Genomic DNA, 14,668 nt, shown 5'->3' on the forward strand with positions numbered 1-14,668 from the left:
GCCCTGAAGGATGCACAGAAGGATGTAAGACAAAGAAAATGTCCACCGTCCAAAGGCTGATGGAGCCTGTGGGGCCGCCAATGTCCTTCATCCCCAGGCCTCCCCACTCATGTCATTGCCAATGCATTGGCCCTTCAAAGCTGCTTGGGTTGTGCTGGAAGTGGCCCTTAAGGGACATGAGATTGGGTGGAACAGAAGGCGATGAGGAGGAAATGGGATTTATTTGGCTCTCACTCATGAGTTCAAAGCCAGGAGCTTTGAACCTGTACTTTCATGCTAGCCTGCCTGGAGCAGCCCTGTAAAATGGGTCTCCAGGTCTTGTTTTACAGAGAAGGGAACTTGGGCTCAGGCAGAGGAAGTGCTGGCCCAGGGGCACACAGCGAGTAGATGAGCAAGCCGAGCTGGGAGCCCAGGCCCACTTTGGGCCCTACTCCCACTCTGCTGCCTCCCCTAAGATGCCAAAAGCCAAATGGCCCTAAAAAGAATGAAAGAGATGTGGGGTGTTAGACGTTTTGGGAAGTGCCAGGTCTTCCTCGTGCTAACAATGGGGAGTGCTGCCGCCATCATGGTCACCAAAAGCCACCACCCCCTGCTTGTGTTGGGCAGGCAGTCATCGAGGCAGAACCGACTGACAACCTGGTTTCCCCAGTGTGAGCCTTGGCGATGGAGGCCCTCTCGCACCTGAGGTGAGCTGGGCCCCCACCCTCACCCCATCCCAAGGGGTAGGGAAAAGTTCAAGACCATTCCTCGGTGCTCCTTCAGGGGTTGTGCCTCCTTTTTCCTCTCCTGCCTCTGTAGCAGGGGTCTCAGTTTGCGGCTCCCTGGGGCAATGGGCCAGCCTAGACGATGGGGGTTGGCCTCAGCCACTCCTTTCTATAATTCTCAGCCAGATTTCAAGTTGGGTGCTTCTCCTTGGATTTATGGCACGTGGGTGGGCTGCTCTTCCATTGATTGGGGATATTTTGAGCAAAATAACAGTGATAACACTGAAGAGCATTGTAAGCATCCTTCAAGATGAGTCAGGCTCAGTCAGTGAGTTGAAGGGCTCAGTCAACTATTTGTTGATACCATTGGTACAAAATGATCTAAAGCCCAAGACTTACCTTTCTGGAGATGCCAATCCATTGGTGGGGAGGGGGAAAGGGGAAGAAGTTATGGATTTATAAAATTAGTATTTAAAGAGGTTGGGTCATCTCTAAGAATACCTCCCCTGTAGGGGAAGATTCATTACTTAGGCGCATAGCAGAACTATCTGTTGCTTTAAGCTGCATCAAACAGGCAGATTTTAAAATAAATGTCATGAACATCAACTAAGCACAATGATATGCTGAGTACTGAAGGGACACAGAGATACATAAGACCTAGTCCCAGCCTTTTAAGGACTTAGAGATAAGACAGACACATACAAACAGGATTATAGGTCAAAGCTGACTAACAGGACTGTGTTTGCAGGTAAACCCACACACACACCAGCAAAAAAATATCTGAGAACGAAAAAGGGGGCTACTAACAAAATGCAACTCAGTTTATACAAAAGGAGCTATCAAAAGGCTTGGTGCAAAGTTGGCATTTGGCTTTTGACCTGGGCTTAGGCAGAATGACTGGACTTGGGGCTTCCTAGGAGAGTGCAATACAAGACACTTTGGGGGAACAGGAGTTTAAAGTAGGATGGTGGCTCTCAACTCTGGGGGCACAGTAGAACTCATGGGGAACTTTTAACAGTATGGATATCCAGGTCCCACCCCAGATCCTGGGGCTTGGATATGGTCCCTGGGGGTCCTTAAAAAATCCTCGAGGTGTCTTTAATATGCACCAAGCTTGAGAATTATTGATGAAGGGGCTAGAAGGAGAATGAGCTAGCATGCACCAATCACTAGCAACTACCTCTGGAAGGTTTATTAAAACACAGATGGCTGCAGTCCACCCCCAGAATTTTTGATTCAGCAGGTCTTGGGTGGGGCCATAGAATTTGTGTTTCTCATAAATTCCAAGGTGAAGCTGCTGCTGCTGCTGCTGCTGCTGCTGCTGGTGGTCCAAGCATTACCCGTGAAAGCCCCTGGACTAGCACCAGCCTGGGAGGGCAGATTCCATAGTTGTAGTTGGCAAGGAACAAAGGAATGTTTCTGAGCAGATTAACAGGTTCAGAGTAGACAACAGCAGATAGGAGAGATGGCCTTGGACCCCTGCATCTCCCCTTCAATCACAAGCAAGAGTCACTGGACACTGGTTACTGGTCAGAGCCAGGGCCCCTGGGGAGGGATGCTTGCCAGAGCCTCCAACTGCAGAAGTAGGCCTCTTCCTCTTCTAGGACGTGTTTCCGTGCCCAGATTGGGCAGTGGGGCAGCAGAAGCTCAACTCCCCAATGACTGTTCCTCTCTTGTCACTGCTTCTTCTCCAGCAAGCTGAAGCCTTTCTACTCCACAGAGGAAAACAGTGAGCTGATGGATATCAGCATACATTCTGTAATTTCTCTCCAACTCCCAGGAGAGGACAATGAGTCCATTAAGGTAGGTCCTTCTGGGATGCCTCATTTGCTGGGTCAGGACCTGGAAGTTAACATTAACATGGGTCATGCTGAGAGTCCACCTTCCTGAACCACCTTTGAGTGTTTAGAGGCAGCAGAGTGTAGCGAGCTCTATCAGTAAATGTAAGGTAATGCTAGCTGTTGAAACAGATAAACCCTGAAATCTCAGTGGATTAACAACATAAAAGTTTATTTATCGCCCAAGTCAAGTCAGGCCCAGTTGTCAATGGGAGTGGAAATGGAGCTGCTTTGTGCAATTATTCAGGAACCCAGGTTGGCAGAGACCTCCTGCCCATCCTCAGTGCATGAATCCCAAGGTCCCAATCAATGGGTATTGATACCCAACATAGATAGAAGGAAGAGAAAGTCTAGGGAAGACTTGAGAGCATTTTGCCTTCCTTCTATTGGCTGAAACACAGTCACATGGCTCCATCCATGCAAGGAGTCCTGGGAAATGTAGTCCCTGATGGGATGGCTGTTTCCCTGACAACACTGTGGAAAAGGAGAAGGAATCTTTTGTGGACAGGTAGCCATCCCTGCCTCAACGGCCTGGCCCTGGATGAAGAATCAGAACTGGGCTCCAGGAGTTCAGTATCCTGCTTTGTAAAGTGAATCCCTCTTAAATGGTTGTCTTGTACTTCACTCGAGAAAATGAGTGTCAAGAGCTCAGACTGAACAGAAGTTAGTAGATGACTGCCAGACCCCTCCCTGGCATGAACTCCCTGCAGGGAGGGGAGTTGTGGGTGCCCCTCATGGCCGCCTATCTCTCTCTCCCTCTTGGCTGTAGAACCTGTATGGAAATGCCCTGAGTGCCCTGGAGCAGCTGATGGAGAGCCTCCTGCAGAGGCAGCTGGACCCCAGGGGGCTGCAGGAGATGGTGCAGGTGAGTTGCCTGGTGGCGGGCCAGAGCCAGGGATGGCCACTCCTTCCCAGCAGCTGGACTGAGGGCCAGACTGCGAGGAACAGGGGAGTGCATGAAACAGTGTTTTAGTGATTTCATTTTTATAAAATTCCAGATTTGCTAAAAATTTGCAAGGATAGTGCAAAGATGCTCTTCATGCAGTTTCACAGTTCTTAATACTTTGTCACATTTTCTTTCTCAGTTTTCTTCTGTCTCTCTCCTTCCACGCACACATACATCTTTTGAACCACGGATAGCTGCAGACATCCAGAGTAACAGTACTCTCTTATATAGCAACAGTACCATGATCAAATTCAGGGCATCTAGTGTTGACACGATGCATGTATTAAAACTGATGGCCCATATTCAAATTTCACAAATTGCCCCAATAATGTCCTTTAGAGCTGTTTTCTCCTTGATCCAGGATCCAGTCCAGATTAGGTAGTGCATCTACCTGTCAGGTCTCTTTGTTCTCCTTTCATCTGGAACAGCTTCACAGTCCTTTATCTTTCATAACCTTGGCACTTTTGAAGGGTACTGGTTAGGTTTTTAAAAATTGGGTTGTTTGCTTTCTTTTTATGGAAACTTTTACAGGTTTTACATATTCTGGATACAACTTATCAGATATGTGATTTGCAAATATTTTCTCCTAGTCTGTGGCCTTTTTATTGATTTCCCAATATCTTTTAATGAGCAGAAGTTTTTAGTTTTGACAAAGTCTAATTTATCTTTTTTTCTTTTATGGATCACGCTTTTGGTGTCAAATCTAAGAAGTCTTCCAAAGATTTTCTCCTGTGTTTTCTTCCAGAAGTTTTGTATTTTCAGATTTTATGATTAGGTCTATGATATATTTTGAGTTAATTTTTGTATGGTCTGAGGTTCGGGTCAAAGTTTATTTTAATTTTTTGCACATGGATAGCCAATTGTTTCAGCACCCTTTGTTGAAAAGACTGCCCATTTTCTGTTGAATTATCTTTGCACCTTTGTTGAAAATCAAAGGCTATGTACGTGTGGGTCTATTTCTGGACACTTATTTGGCTCTATTGATGTGTTTGCCTATGGTACACCAATACTGCACTGTCTTGATTACTGTAATATTATAATAAGCTTTGAAATCAGGATCAGATAATGTAAGTCCTTAGATTTTGCTCTTTTTTTTTGCTGCGTCTCACAGATCCTGATACATTGCGTTTTAATTTTATTTCAGTTCAAAACATTTTAGATTTCCCTTATGATTTCTTCTTTGACCTGAAAGTTATTTAGAAATTTTCAAATATTTGGGAGTCTCCGAGAATCTTTCTGGTTTGGATTCCTAATTTAACTGCATTGTTGTCTGATGGCATACTTAAATTCCATATTTTAAATCCTTTTAAATTGACTGAGATTTATTTTGTTGCCCAGATACCATCTATCTTGGTAAATATTTCATGTGTATTTGAAAAATGCTCTGCTGTTGTTAAGTGCAGTGTTTCAAAATGTCTATTAGGCCAAGTTGGTTAATAGTATTTTTCAGGTTTTCTATCTCCTTTTTGATTTTCTGTCTTTTTGTTCTATCAATTATTGAGAAAAAGGCACTGAAATCTCTGACTAACAGTGTGAACTTGTTTATTTCTCTTTTTGGAAATATACATTTTGGTTCTTTCATTTTTTTTGCCTCGTGTATTATTTAGCTATGTTATTAGGTGCATAAACATTTAGGATTGTTATGTCTGGTTGATGAACTGACCCTTATTGTGATACATGACCCTGCTTATCTATGGTAATGTGATTTGCTCTAAAATGAACTTTTATATCAGAATGGCCTCTGGGGCCATCTGGAATGCAGGGTGGGCTGTGCTCCTGGGCCTTCATTACAGGCAGACATTTGGAGCCAGGCCTAATGCAACAGCCAAGCACCATCCTGGTGAGAATGCTGGGGATGCTCTTTCCCTGCCTACAGCCTCATCTCCCTTCATGATGGGGCCTGTCTAGAACCACAAAGAAGCATTGAAAGTCAATCTGAGTGGGAGGGTGAGGTGGGCAAAAGCTGGCCAGGAAAGGGCTGGCCCCAGGATTTTAACACCCACTATGGTGTTCTGGGCTCTACCCATAGCTCCTGGAAAAGTGGATCTTGTCGGAGAAAGAATGGGAGCGGGAAAAGGCCATGAGCCTCCATCTCTATCTCATGCGGATCTATGTCCACAGCACTGCTGTCTGCGTGAGTCCAGGAGTCCCCATCCCCCAGCCTGCTGCTCTGACATGCACAGAAAAATTCCTGTCTCTATCTGGAAGATGAGGGAACACTTATGAAATCAAGTTCTGTCCCCAAAGGGTCCCTTGGGAGAGGCTGTGATGACCTAGTGCCCTGGGCTGGGTCAGGGAGGGAGAGGGTGGGATTGTGGTTGGCAGAGCTCCAGGCTTTGTGGGGCCTGTGGCTTCTGTAGTGGTGAGAGCCCTTTCTAAGAAAAAAGACACATAGTTATGAACCCCGCATTGGCTAGGAAAGTGAATATTTACTTTGAGAAAATCAAGTGCTGCAAAATCATAAATTTTGCAAAGCTTGACAAGTACCGCAACCCTTACAATGTCTAGAACGATGTGTTTTTACTGATTGACCATCTGACACAGCCTGATGAGACTTAATTGTCTACATTTTTTGGCTCCATGCTGTTTGACTGTCTTGTCCTCAGGATGGCTGTGGCAGGAGGATGATGGAGTCAGGGTCTGGGGTGCAGGGATGGGTGTCTGGTGCAGGGAGAGAAGTGAGCTGGGCAGGACCCTGGTCCTGGGCACCTGGATGGAGGTGGGGATGAAGGCTCAGCAAAATGAGGCAGGGGCCAAGTCCAACACTCAGTAACATGTGAGGCCAGAGGCTGTGTGGAGGGCTTCAACTGGGCTCTCCTGACATTCCCTGCAAGAGGAGGTGCCATCATCATCTCCACTGTGCAGACAGGAAACATGAGACTGAGAGGCAGAGTACCCTGCCTGGGCTGCTCAGCTAGTGAGCAGGAAGCTCTGATTTAATCCCCAGGGTTTGTTACGGGAACAACTGGGCCCAAGTTCAGAGCTGTGAACTGAGCAGAGCTGAGTCGGAGGGAGTCCTGATTTGATCCCCAGGGTTCGTTACAGGAACAACTGGGCCCAAGTTCAGAGCTGTGAACTGAGCAGAGCTGAGTCGGAGGGAGTCCTGATTTGATCCCCAGGGTTCATTACAGGAACAACTGGGCCCAAGTTCAGAGCTGTGAACTGAGCAGAGCTGAGTCGGAGGGAGTCCTGAGCTGGGGCCCACAGATCCAGGCTGCCCAGCCTCCAGGGGCCCAGCTGTGGGCAGGGGAGGCTGATGCTTGGGCAGGGGACAGAGAGTGGCACCCTCCCCTTCCCCAAATGATTGTTTCAGAGCAGGGTTTGCCCTATCAAGTCGCCCTTTATGCTGCCCCTGGGCAGCCCCAGGTGTGCATGAGAGCACAGAGGTGTGAACCCGTGGTCTCCTGTCCCTCAGATCCACCTAAAGCTGGGGCAGTTTGGCACAATGGTCGGACTCATCGCCCCGTGCACCTGTGATGCCCATCAAAGAACCCGCGTGGCCTCAATGAGTGTCCTGTCCAGCCTGCTAGATCTTCACGGTATGAGAGGGCAGGACATGAGGACCAGCTCCTCTGGGAGGGAGAAAGGGCTGACTCCAGGATTGTGGGCTGCGGCCTGCCCTGGAGGGAAGGATGGCCTCTGTGCAGGCAGGCATGGAGACAAACACAGGTGACCATTAGAGGGAGCAGGGAGGGGAGAGTTCACCAACAGGCCATGGAAGCTTCCAGAAGGAGAGGTTCATTAGCTCAGATTGACCCACAGAGGGCAAGTGCTGGGCACTGAGGGCCTGGCTGAGAGAAAGTCAGCTCCCAGATGCCAAGCATGTGACAGAGCTGGCCAGAGCTGAGTTCAAGGGAGAGCAGGCCTCTGAGCTGGGTGGAGAGGTGGTGCGGGCAGAGGCCGCCACAGGGAAGGACCAGTGACAGCAAAGGTCAGAACGCCTGGGACGTTCACATGCTGGAGGGTGGCTCAGGCCTGCAAAGCCAGGGCAGGAGGTAGCCACGAAGTGGGGGTGGCCAGGCCCTTTGTCCCTGCTGGTCATTTCTGAAGTTGTATTCCCGACAGCAAGCCAGACCTGCTCCTTGTGGGGCCCTTCCAAGGAGAAGGAGCTTGAGAAATGTAAGGGGGACCTCCAGAGCACAGATGTGGAGAAGATCTTCTGTGCATCCTCCAGAATCGCCAAGGTGACAGCCGGGGAGCCTGCCTGGGCTGCCAGGCTTGTCTCAGGGCCCTTGGCCGTCTCTCAGGGAGGGAGGCCTTCCTGGGCTGGCCTCACAGCCCAAGTTTTCTGGGGTCTCGGCTTCCACGGCCTTTGGCCCAACTCCTGCCCTCTGTGTTGAAAGGGCCTGCAGTATGTCAGGTCCCTACTTTGTCTCTGGCACACAGTAGGTGCTTAATCTGCTTTGCTGTCTTCCTCCTGTCCCTGTGATGTGCCACACTGAGTGCTGAAAGGGCCATGGGAATGATTTGGACAGGCCCTGCACGTGGTGTGGGCATGTGGGCCGGCTCATGGCACAGTGATGAATGGAAGTGCCTGGAGCTACCCAAACAGGGGCTGGGGACTTCAGGAGACCAGCCCCTTCTGGCTCAGCCCAGGAGGAGGCCATGGCCATGGTCTGAGGGAGGATGGGAGCCTGGAGTGGGGCCATGGGTGGGACAGGGGAGGAGGGAGTGTCAGCAGTCATGGAGTGGCAAAGGAGGGCAGGGGAGTCACCCGCTCTGCTCCTAGGTGGTCTGCATGGAGTTTAGCTGTGATGAGGTGGTCTCGCTCATCCAGAAGCTCTGCGAGAACATTGGGGCCGTGAACCTACAGCACGACAAGGCCTCTGTCACCTGGATAGCCTCCTTCCTCCAGATGCGGGCCAAGGAGCTGGAGGACAAGGTGGCAGAGCCGCGGCAGGGCCACCAGAGAGAGGGGCTGGGGCTGCCTGGTGTGCCCAGATGAGAGGGAAGGACGAGGGCCTCACCAGCACTCACTGAGAATGCCTCCGCCAACCCTTGGCTGCTAAAGAGGAGGAGGAAACAGAGTTCTAGAGCTAGCAAGAAGTGTGTTGAAGGTAGTCTGGTTAGTTAAGTGCACGTTGACCTGGAGATCAAGGCTCTCCTCCCCGGAGCACACCACCTCCTGCACTGAAAGCCTGGGAAAATGAGTTAGAGGCAGAGACCAGAGGATGCACTAGAGAGGGTGCTGGGCATTTAACCTGCCCATTGTCCAACTGGGCCAGAGCCCTTGGAGCAGGGGCATGTCATGGGGTTAGTGCAGGAGGCCACGGGGGCCTGGGCTGCCTCCGGTGATGCCCCATCCCTACCTAGGTGGCCGAGATCCTGAGTGCCATCCTGGTGCACCTGCCGGTGGTGGACCACCCAGAGGTGCGGCGCCTTCTCATTGAAGGCATCCTGCTGCTGGCGCACCACCACCAGGAGACCATCCTCACATCGCTCCTGAGGCAGCCACTGCCCATGGAGAGGTGGGTGCCCTGGAGGAGGTGGCCCCGGCCTCCTGTGCCATTTGACCGTACCCAACTCACCACCCCGATGTGTCCCAGAAGCCTGGAGCCTTGGGCAGTACCTTGCCCTACCCTGAAGGAGGTCGAAGCCCTCTTCCTGTACCTCCTGCAGGAGGTGCCAGCCTCCAATGAGCCACTGACAGAGCCCAGGCTTGTAGAACTTCGCCACATGGAGCTGGAATCTGGACCTGTAGCTCCTCACATGCCCGGGACAGTGTCTGTGGAGTTCATTCTCTCCCAGAGTAGCCCTTTCCTTCCCTGCGAACAGAGCTCCAGCAGATCGGCTGCAGGATGTGGCTCCAAGGCCTGAGCAAGCCCTGGAGATATTCCAGGCTGTCCCTATTTCTTTCAAAATGTGTCCTAAGAGGGGAAGCGACTTGTCCCAGTCTTCAAGGGGAGAATGGCCCAACCTCCAGCCCCGGAGGTGGCCATGAGTGATGCAGAGTGACCCCATCTGTACTGGTGTTTCTCTGCAAACAGTGCAAAGCTCCTGTGTGTGCTACAGCGTGATGGCACAGGCAGCTGGGCATGGTCTCCCCACATGTGGGGAGTCTGTTTGGGGTGGTACCAGAATTCATCTGGGAGGAGCCAGAAAGAGCTAGGCAGTCATCCCCAGAGCAGTGGAGCCTGTGCTGGTGCAGGGAGGTGAGGAGATGTCAGGCTAAGTAAGAGGCTTGGAACAGAGAAAAGAGTTTTAAAAACAGGCCCTGGCTCCAGAGCCATAAGGGCTGACCTGCCCGAAATGCAAGCATGGCTCCCCCGTGGAGCTGCTTCTCGTAAGGGCAGCCCTGCCGTGGGTCCAGCTGGGAGGGTGGTGCAGGTTTCATGATTTAACGAGGCTCAGTGGCTCATGGGGCAGTGCTGGGTGGGGGTAAGGGGGATGTGCAGTTCAGCCCTGGGTCAGGCCGGTGTACTTGGTGGCCACGTCACACTGGCTTTCACTTAGTTTGCCAAAATCTGTATTGGTTTGCTATTGCTGCATAACAAATTACCACCCACTTAGAAGCTTCAAATAACATCCATGGATTAGCTCACAATTTCCATGGTTCAGGAGTCAAGGCATGGGTTAGCTGGGCTTTCTGTTCAGGGTCTCACAAGCCTGTGGTGAGGGTATCAGCAGGGCTGCATTCCAGAGCCTGGGGCTGTCTTCCAGGATTGTGTCATTGTTGGTAGTTGTTTCTTGCTGTTGTAGGACTGAGGTGCCCCTTCTTGTTTCCTTGCACCCCACGGCTTCTTTACAGTGGGTGCTGATGAGTGCACTCTGCCCCCTCTCCATTTATTCCTGCCCCAGGCCCCCAGGCACATCTCCCCTCAGACCCAAACTCACCACTCTGCTCTTGAGCATTTGGTTTTGTGGGTTCCAATAGTCAGTTTACACATCTCTTTGTTCAACTTAACCTTGTTAAATTATATTTAGACTTGTTAGACTCACATTAGCCTTTTAGAACCTCCCAGATGCCCCGCTCTCTGTGCCTCTGTACCTATCCTGGGGGACTTCCCTTCTCAGCAGGGCTGTGGACTTGGACTTGGAAACCAGGAAGGCCCTTTTCCAACTATAGTTTAGTAGGTGGCCTGACTGCTGCAAGCCTCACTTCCCTCTTCTGTGGAATAGGGAGACAAAATACCTTCCTCAAAGATGTGTTGGGAGGGTTAGGTGATATAATATCAGAAAGCTACCGACAACCAACCTGATGCAAATTGGGCACTAGGAGGTATTGTGGGACATGTCTGTACAGTCATCAAGCAGGTGGGGGTCTCTGTGGTCATCTAGCAGTGGAGCTGGGGCTTCCGTGGGGGCCATGGCTTTCCCAAAGGTACCGTGAGCCCATGCAGAGAAAGGGGGTTGAGTGTAGTGTCAGGGACCTGGGTTCTAAGCACGCAAATTTTGGCGGCTCCCTCCACCTCCCTGAGATTCAGTCCCCAGAGTCCAACCCCTACTTAGGGGGCTGTCAAGGGGGTGAAAGGGATTCTTTCCTGCCAGGGCACATGCCAGGAAACTCACAGTCCTTGTGCCCTAACTTTGGTTAGCCACCTGGCAGAGGTGTGGCTGGCAGTGTCGGAGAACGTGCCCTTCGCCCGGACCATGCTCCACAGCCTGATGGGCCGGCTGCAGTCATGGCTCAGCCCCAGAGTCAGTGCCACCTCCAAGGCTGACATCTGGCGCCTGGCTGCAGTGGACCCCCTGATGGTGAGTTGCAGGCGCAGGCCCCAAGGCTACTCAGGGGTCTCTGGGTAGGAGCCTGATGCCCTGGACCTTCTCTCTGCAGACCCTGTGCACCATCCACCTTCTCATTCAGAAGCTGGATGAGAATGACAAGCTCCCGGATTTTCTCCCTGACCTCACCTACACCCTCCTGCTACAACTTGGCAGCAGCCACCGACCAGAGGCTGCCCCGCCAGTCTTGAAGATGTGGAAGCTGGTCCACACCACTCCTCTGCCCGAGGAGATGAACCTGCAAAGGTGCTCTCGAGGGTGGTGGGTGCAAGGCAGCAGGCCTGGGCTGGGTGTAGCCACGGGCTGCCCCTTAGTTGCCAGTGGACTCCACTGAGGGGCCCTCTGTCTTCACCTGGTGGGAGATGATCTTACTCAAGATGCCGTTCTCATGTGTGTCAAGCACGGTGTGGTTTTCAGAGCTTGCAGATCCACTCCCTCCCTGGACCTTTCCCTCAGTCCCTTGGGCTGGGCCTGGCAGGCACTGGGGCCCCACTTCACAGATTGCAGCAGCCTCCCCAGGCCATGTGCTCCCAGCAGGGCAGCGCATCACAAGCTCCCACCTCCCTTCAGGGTCACTATCAAGTCCATGCAGCTCTTGTTCAAGAGAGTCAAGAGCCAGCACCTGGCGCGTGCCCTGGACGAGCAGGCAGTGTGGGACCTCCTGCAGGACGGCGGGACATTCCTGGAGGGTGTGAGCCTGCTGGCCAGGTGGGCCCTGGCTCCCACAGGGTGGCAGGGGGACCTGCAGAGGCACCTCCTTGCTGGATGGAAGGGCTCCTTGCGAGGACATGGTCCGGTCATGGCTGAATGCCTTCTTTCTGGGGGAACTGCCACGCTAACCTGTGACTCTAGGATGGCAGTGGTGTGCAAGACAATGAGAACCTTTTATTGGAACCCTTCCTGCTCAGAGCAGATATGAGGGCAGAGAGAGGAGGGGCTTGCCCCCAGGGCCACACAGGGTCTGGAGCAGGCCAGGGATGGAGTTACTTCCGGGGTCCTAGTCACTCCAGAGCCGCCCTCACTCTAGTCCCCTTTGTAAAAAGGAGATAGACAATGACTGATTCACTGACAACCTCAACCAAGCCCCCAGGAAGAGGAGGGAGAAGCTCAGAGATGTTAGGACATCTGTCCGGGGTTATCCTGCCAGCAGGGTCCAGGCACCGGTGCGGCCCCACCCAGCTCTTGGCAAACGTCAGGCAGGGGCGGGGCCGCCTCTGCGACATGGCACTGTCTCTCCTCTGCAGGCTGTGCGTGCAGCATGTGGAGGGCCACAGGCAGAGGCTGGCCCAGCTGGTGCTCAGGGGCATGGACTCAGAAGTCCTGAGCTGCCGCATCAGCAGCACAGCGGTCTGCGTGGAAGTGAGGCACCGGGTGCGGGCGGGGTGCAAGCAGAGGGGATGGGGTCCCTGGATTCTTCTGGGGATGGCTCGTCTCCAAGGCATGGGAGTTGGGGGGGACAGGTGAGCACCCCTCCTCTGAGTGCTCATTCTCTCTTCTGCTCCTTCATTCATTCATCACATGAGTAGTGCAGGGCAGGCCCTGCTGGAAAGACAGGCTGAGCCCTGCAGCATTGCAGCTAACTGATGTGTGACCAGGCAAGTACAGCGACCCAGGGGACCCAGGGAGGGCACCTGGGTTCTCGCTGGGGCAGGCTTCCTGCAGGAGGACTCAGAGAGGCCGAGGGACTTTGCCAGGTGGGAAGGCAGGGCCCAGCGACCCTATCTCAGAGCGAGTGTTGGAGTGTCCTGAGGGCAATGATGCCCGATGCACCCTAGGAACCAACCGCAGCCCAGGCCAGAGGCCAGCCAGTATTTTCTGTAAAGGACTGCATAGTAAATTTTTGGCTCTGTGGCCAACTCAGCTGTAGCAGGAAAACAGCCACAGCCAATACGTCAACCAGTGGGCATGACGGTGTCAACAAAACCTTATTGATGGACACTGGAATTTAAACTTCATGGAATTTTCATGTGCCATAAAATTTTCTTTTCTATATTTCTTTTCCCCAACACTTAAAAATAGGAAAATGAGTTTTGGCAGTGGGCTGTACAAAAGCTCCTGGAAGTACAAGACTAGTCTGGGAGGTACTCACCAAGCATCTATAGGTTCTTCAGGCCCCTCCCTGTGTTCAGGCCTCTGTAAATCTTCAAAATGAGCATGGGAAGGAGAAGTGCTCCCTCGTTGTCTCACCCAGGACCTGGCCTTTGATGTGTCTGAGTTTAGAATTTTCAGTGGCTGGAAGCCACACAGGGCCAGGCCCAGGTGCTGGAACCCGAGGGCCTGGTTAAGAGCCTCCACTCAGTTGCTGATTGGCTGGAGATGAAGTTACTTAGCGTCTCTGAGCTTCAAGCTCTCCATTTGCCAAATCGGGGAAAGCAGTGCCTTCTTTTCAGGGCTTTGGTGAGAGCTAAATGAGACAGACCATGTACGTATTGCTTGCTTGGGAGGTAAGTGCTCATTAAATGCTAGCTAATTATGGCTGTTTAAAAATTAGGTTCAGCTTTTTTGGTTCCATATGAATTTTAAAATAATTTTTTCTAATTCTGTGAAGAATGTCAATGGTAGTTTAATGGGAATAGCATTGAATCTATACATTACTTTGGGCAGTATGGTCATTTGCATGATACTGATTCTTCCTATCCATGAGCATGGAATATTTTTCCATTTGTTTGTGGCCTCTCTGGTTTCTTTGAGCAGAGGTTTGTAGTTCTCGTTTGAAGCGGCCCCTCACTTCCCTTGTTAACTGTATTCCTAGGTATTTTATTCTCTTTGTAGCAATTGTGAATAGGGTTCATTCATGATTTGGCTCTCTGCTTGCCTGTTGTTAGTGTATAGGAATGCTTGTGACTTCTGCAGATTGATTTTGTATCCTGAGACTTTGTTGAAGTTGTTTATCAGCTTAAGAAGTTTCTGGGCTGAGACAATAGGGTTTTCTAGATATAGGATCATGTCATCTGCAAACAAAGACATTTTTACTTCCTCCCTTCCTATTTGAATACCCTTTATTTCTTTCTCTTGCCTGATTGCCCTGGCCAGAACTTCCAATACTATGTTGAATAGGAGTGGTGAGAGAGGGCATCCTTGTTTGTGCCAGTTTTCAAAGGGAATGCTTCCAGCTTTTGCCCATTCAGTATGATATCGGCTGTGGGCTTGTCACAAATGGCTCTTATTATTTTGAGGTACTTCAATACCTAGTTTGTTGGGAGTTTTTAACATGAAGGGATGTTGAATTTTATTGAAGGCCTTTTCTGCACCTATTGAGATAATCATGTGGTTTTGTCTTTAGGCCTGTTTATGTGATGAATTATGTTTATTGATTTACGTATGTTGAACTAGCCTTGCATCCCAGGAATGAAGCCTACTTGATCGTGGTGGATGAGCTTTTTGATGTGCTGCTGGATTCAGTTTGCCAGTATTTTATTGAGAATTTTTGCATCGATGTTCATCAGGGATATTGGCCT

The 14,668-nt window shown here is 51.2% G+C and overlaps 1 protein-coding gene across 1 annotated transcript in view; it reads left to right on the plus strand.

Annotated features, from left to right (window-relative positions):
- MROH2A (maestro heat like repeat family member 2A) overlaps positions 1-14,668 on the plus strand; it is a 59,002-nt gene that overhangs the window by 36,675 nt on the left and 7,659 nt on the right. Inside the window, 12 exon segments of the mRNA XM_054479036.1 lie at positions 607-686; positions 2,399-2,507; positions 3,312-3,407; positions 5,518-5,622; positions 6,904-7,027; positions 7,554-7,672; positions 8,218-8,370; positions 8,802-8,956; positions 11,024-11,183; positions 11,263-11,456; positions 11,781-11,918; positions 12,455-12,569. Coding sequence (XP_054335011.1) covers positions 607-686; positions 2,399-2,507; positions 3,312-3,407; positions 5,518-5,622; positions 6,904-7,027; positions 7,554-7,672; positions 8,218-8,370; positions 8,802-8,956; positions 11,024-11,183; positions 11,263-11,456; positions 11,781-11,918; positions 12,455-12,569 — 1,548 coding nt within the window.

Source organism: Pongo pygmaeus, chromosome 11 (genome assembly GCF_028885625.2).
Source record: "Pongo pygmaeus isolate AG05252 chromosome 11, NHGRI_mPonPyg2-v2.0_pri, whole genome shotgun sequence".
Lineage (NCBI taxonomy): Eukaryota > Metazoa > Chordata > Mammalia > Primates > Hominidae > Pongo > Pongo pygmaeus.